Source organism: Syngnathus floridae, chromosome 13, assembly GCF_059516105.1.
Source record: "Syngnathus floridae isolate MCC-2025c chromosome 13, RoL_Sflo_1.0, whole genome shotgun sequence".
Taxonomy (NCBI): Eukaryota; Metazoa; Chordata; class Actinopteri; order Syngnathiformes; family Syngnathidae; genus Syngnathus; species Syngnathus floridae.
The window spans coordinates 12,044,930-12,049,928 of NC_142425.1; the positions used below are offsets into that span (position 1 = coordinate 12,044,930).

General features: G+C 46.7%; 1 protein-coding gene across 9 annotated transcripts in view; it reads left to right on the forward strand.

Annotated features, from left to right (window-relative positions):
* Positions 1-3,892, forward strand: part of atp10a (ATPase phospholipid transporting 10A) — a 58,616-nt gene extending 54,724 nt beyond the window's left edge. For all 9 annotated transcript variants that reach the window (XM_088393650.1, XM_088393652.1, XM_088393654.1 and 6 more), the window contains 8 exons: positions 122-464; positions 556-632; positions 1,229-1,354; positions 1,425-1,625; positions 1,719-1,799; positions 1,878-1,982; positions 2,075-2,262; positions 2,421-3,892. In XM_088393650.1, the coding sequence (XP_088249776.1) occupies positions 122-464; positions 556-632; positions 1,229-1,354; positions 1,425-1,625; positions 1,719-1,799; positions 1,878-1,982; positions 2,075-2,262; positions 2,421-2,703 (1,404 nt within the window). In that variant the 3' untranslated portion in view covers positions 2,704-3,892. The remainder of the gene's footprint in view (positions 1-121; positions 465-555; positions 633-1,228; positions 1,355-1,424; positions 1,626-1,718; positions 1,800-1,877; positions 1,983-2,074; positions 2,263-2,420) is intronic.
* Positions 3,893-4,999: the final 1,107 nt, after the last annotated feature.

The following is a 4,999-nucleotide window of genomic DNA, read 5'->3' on the forward strand; positions in this document are numbered from 1 at the left end:
AAAAATGAAGTCTTAAAATATATATTTTTTTAAATGTTAGAAAGTCCAATGTCTCCCAGATGTGAAGCAGGTGAGTTGCTTTATCGTTTGATCCTGACCATGCCTGTCTCTGTTGAACCAGGAGGCCTGTTCCCTGCTCCTGGAGGAGAGTCTCCATTACATCCAGGCCAAATTCCTTTGCGGCTCGCCCAAGCCCTTCCAAGGCGACTTGGCCCACTTCCACATCTATCCGCATCCTCCCCCGACCAACTGGTCGTCGTCCTCCCACGCCGCTGTGCACCGGCTGGGCCTGGTGATCGACGGGCGTACCCTGGCCTACGCCCTGGACCGCAGCCTGGAGGATAAGTTCCTGGCAGTGGCGCGCAGCTGCCGCTCGGTGCTGTGCTGTCGCTCCACGCCGCTGCAGAAGAGCATGGTGGTCAAGCTGGTGCGCAATAAGCTCAAAGTCATGACGCTGGCCATAGGTACAAAGAAGTGACATCACAAATAAAGTCGCCACCAAAAGCCATGTCAAAAAGGAAGTCAGAATTGTTTTTGGTTTTTTTTCCTCCTCAGGCGACGGAGCTAATGATGTCAGTATGATCCAGGTTGCTGACGTCGGCGTGGGCATATCGGGCCAGGAGGGCATGCAGGTGAGTCTTTCTGACACTCTTTTTTTAGTTGAAGCGACACATCTAGCAAAGAATGAAAAAAAGAGTTTTGGCGGTGAATTATTTCCAGTCGCCTTTAATGGCTGTTTTTCGCCAACCTGGCGGCCATCTTTATCCGGTCCCAGCATCCATGCTAATATCACACCGAGGCCACAGTCGCCTATTCCCGCTTAGCTCGCCTTTCCAGGAAGGCGGTAGTGGTGATCTTGCACGGCAATAACGGAGAGTCCCAATTAACTGGCGGGCGTAGCACATCTGTTAAAGACTCCCATCTGTAACAGTGGCGGGAGGAGGGGGGTGGGGGTGTAAGCGCACGAGATTAATCACCGTTAGCCACGGGCTCCCTTAAAGGGAGCGCTGCTCACTCCCACGTGTGCTGAGATGCACATTTCACAGGCGGGGGCCCCGCTCGCTATCGCCTTCCGATGAACCCGTGGAGACGCCGTTTATTGGAGATCAGCAGTAAGCCAGGAGAGCTGCGCTACCAAGGCCGCTAATGCTTGACCGCGGCGCCGAGGCTTAGCAACCAATTACGGCGCAGGCCTTACGGCTGACTTGTGTCTCGTGTTGTCTGGCAGGCCGTGATGGCGAGCGATTTTGCCCTGCCGCGTTTCCGTTACCTCCAGAAGCTGCTGCTGGTCCACGGGCATTGGTGCTACTCACGCTTGGCCAACATGATTCTTTACTTCTTCTACAAGAACGCCGTACGTCGCCGCAGCTTCACGTACTCCGTCTCGGCCGCTGACAAAGAATAACCTCCGTCCTCCCCCGCAGATGTTCGTGGCGCTCATCTTCTGGTATCAGTTCTACTGCGGTTTCTCAGGCTCGGCCATGATCGACCAGTGGTATCTGATCTTCTTCAACTTGATGTTTTCCGCCTTCCCGCAACTCGTCACCGGCACGCTGGACAAGGACGTGTCGGCCGAGACGCTCCAACAACTACCTCAGCTTTACATCAACGGACAGAACTCGGAGGTGGGCAAGTCCGTGTCCCTTTTTTTTTTTTTTCCCTCTGTTGAAATGTTAAAAATTCAAATTTCAAAATTTCTTTGAATGGCCACTTGAAAGGAATACAAGCCATACATGTTCTGGATGAACATGATTGACGCTTTCTACCAAAGTCTCATCTGCTTCTTCATTCCTTATTTTGTGAGTGTGCCCGCCTCTGGTGTCATTTCGTCGTTTCCGTCCGGTCCTGCCTCGTAACTCGGCTCCTTTCCTCCTCAGGCCTACGCCGACTCTGACGTCGACCTGTTTACATGGGGGACCCCCGTCACGACCATCGCTGTTTTCACCATTCTGCTGCACTTGGGGGTGGAGACCAAAACCTGGGTGAGAAACCTCAGACCATCCAGGTTTTTTTTTCCCAGGTGTCCTTCAAAGACAGACTGTGCATATTATCTAAGCGACTCTTCTTGTTTCAGACATGGATGAACTGGCTGTCTATCTGCTTCAGCGTGGTTCTGTTCTTCACGGTGGCGCTGTGCTACAACGCCTCGTGCCCCACCTGCTACTCGCCCTCCAACCCTTACTGGACCATGCAGAGGCTGCTGCAGGACCCCTCATTCTACCTACTCTGCCTCATCACGCCGGCAGTGGCGCTGCTGCCCAGGTACGTGTGCTAGCATTAACTGCTAGCTTATTCTTGTGACGTGATGGTGCTTACTCAAGAATGCAGAAAGAGTAAAGAATCACTCCGGTGTAAATCATTCAAAAGTATTCCTTAAATAATCCAAATATGTTGGCTCCCGATAATCGTGTGTGTTCCAGATATTTCTACCGGGCGTGTCAAGGCACGATCTTTCCCAGCCCGGTTCAAGTGGGGCGGCAGTTGGACCGGCTCACTGCCAAAGACCCTCGCAGGAACATCTCAAACTTGAGCGGGATCCAGACGGCGGCACGCCCCGACCCCGAAACAAATTCCAAAGACCCCCGCCGCCCCCGTGAGGAAACGGAGCGCCCCGACGCCAGTCTGTCAGTCCGGATCGACCTCCCGCCTGACAGAGGCGTCAAGTACACTAAGAACTCGCAGGAGATGCTCAGTATCGGCTGAAGCGTCGCTCCTTTTTCTAATTTGCACGATTTTTTTTATTCTATTTTCCAAAGAGCTTCTTTTATAAAGGATGCAAATAGGTACTTTATTTTATCTAATGTTATTTGGGGAGATGGAAAAAGAACTGGATGTTCTTTTTTTCTTTTTGCCAGGAAAGCTACATTTTCCACAGAAGATGCATATCAGTACCGAGTCTGTCACGATGGATATATATCCTGTTCTCTCTTTTTTTTTTTCTTCTTCTTCTTCTGCACACAAAGTGCTTTGACGAAACTGCGGCCTTGATTGTGTCTCTCTTAGACGGCTGTTTTTCCAGCACACAGTGACCTCGGTTCATTGCAGTGTTAGTGTCGCACCAGAAAGGAAGAAAAAGACTAAAACGATAAGGAAAAGGGTCATGAAAGGTCAAATTAGTTTTTATACCAAATTTTAAAGTTGTTAAAAAACACGTCTAGACTTATAAAGTAGTCTTTTTAAAAAAAATCTATATTTCAACACAAATTTTCCAGGAAAACAAAATTATTATGTTATGTTGTCTGTCTTCCGTTTACAGACTTTATTCTCATTGTGTTTTTAGTTTCTTTTTTCCCCATTCTGGTGTGGCACTAACATTCACATGTATACATTTTGTGCTATCGTTTTGCTGGACGGATGCAAACGCTAATGTCTTTTCTACACATTCCAGTGAACAATCCAAAGACATTCCGGCCCAATCTTGCGGGACTGATGTTTATTGTCTCATTGTGTTTTAACAGTGTTAACCAAAGTATGCCTTGAAAGCCTCAACTTGCAGCCAGGAGACTTAGCTTAGCTAGCCTAGCTTAGCTCAATTTAGTTGAGCAGCCCCCTCTCAGCTGCATTTCCATTCCTTCTTTCATATCCAACTAAGCTGGGAATGAAGACCGTGATGTTAAATCCCTCGTTTTCCCCCAAACCAAAAAAAAGCTTGTAACTGTTTTACTTGAAAGTCTGAAAAACAGCTGGAAACAAAAATTTGAGTGGCCAAAGGAAGAAAAAAACCCTTAAAAGCACTTTGAGATTTTCAGACGTTTCTCCATCCCCCAAATTTTTTTCGTTCCTATGAAGAAACGACGTGCTCGTTGAATACATCATTACATATGGTGTATTTTCCATATATGTACCTTAACACTGGATAATAAATATTATTCTTCCCCGTTGAGGAAAGCTATTTTGGTGTAAGGCGGTTTTTCCCCTCAGTCCTTTCCATGTGTTGTAGCGTAGCCAAAAATCTGTTGTTTGGCGCATACCCAAAAATTTTTGTAATTGCCTGTAAATATCACTAAATGGCGGCAAAGCAATTTTTTATATTAGACTTTAGACTACAGCTTGACTAAAGTGCCTCACTTCACCCTACAATATTCATTGGCCTCAAGGTGGCTCCAAAGCTAAACGCTAAAAAAATGCTCAAATTAAAAACATTTAAAAAATCAAAATAAAAAAATTAAACAATGATGAAAGATTAAAAGAAACAATGCAAGTTTAATGTCACAAGATATGTATTGTATTGGAAATTATTTTATAAATGTAGTTTAAAAACGAATGACATTTGAAACCAACGTTGATATTTCCCGCCATAACTCCAGAATTTGTCATTTTGACTCGTCATTTTGTTACTATTGGCGTCCAGGCTGCTACATATCACTTTGTCGCCTTTAAACAATGACAGCAGCAAACCTTGACACATCAAGATTGACTCACACACACACACACACACACACACAAAGGCATCCTCCTGTTGCTTAGCAACCAGTCACTATTACAGCCACCCTCTCTCGCTCTCGCTGGCCTTCACGAGGTGCTAAGAAACAGCACGAACAAAACAGATTTCTCATGTGGCATAGCAACATTGAGTTAGCAACTAAAGTTAGCCTCCCTGAACAGCTCAGCAAACAAGGAGACCAATATGAGGGCTCACCTGCTGAAACGTAAAAGCCGACGTGCTGTCTCCCCATCAAGCAATGTCGCTCACGCTCATTTCAGCAGACATGTCACACATCAGGCAGTTGAGAACACTCAAACCATCTCTTACACAATATCGGATCTTCTCAATTAGTGGCGCGGATATTTTATGTCAAAAAGCAAAATTATTTTAATTAACCAATTAAAAACCCCAAAAAAAAGCGACTTCCTCGGTAGTTTGCTGCTTGTCTCGTTTTTTCGAGTATCTTGTGCCATGCGAGCGTTCTGCCATGTTGTGGCAGTTGGCGTCCACTCCTACGCGTGGCCGGCCGCAGATGGCGAGAACGCTTTCGACAAGAACGGCACACACACCAGC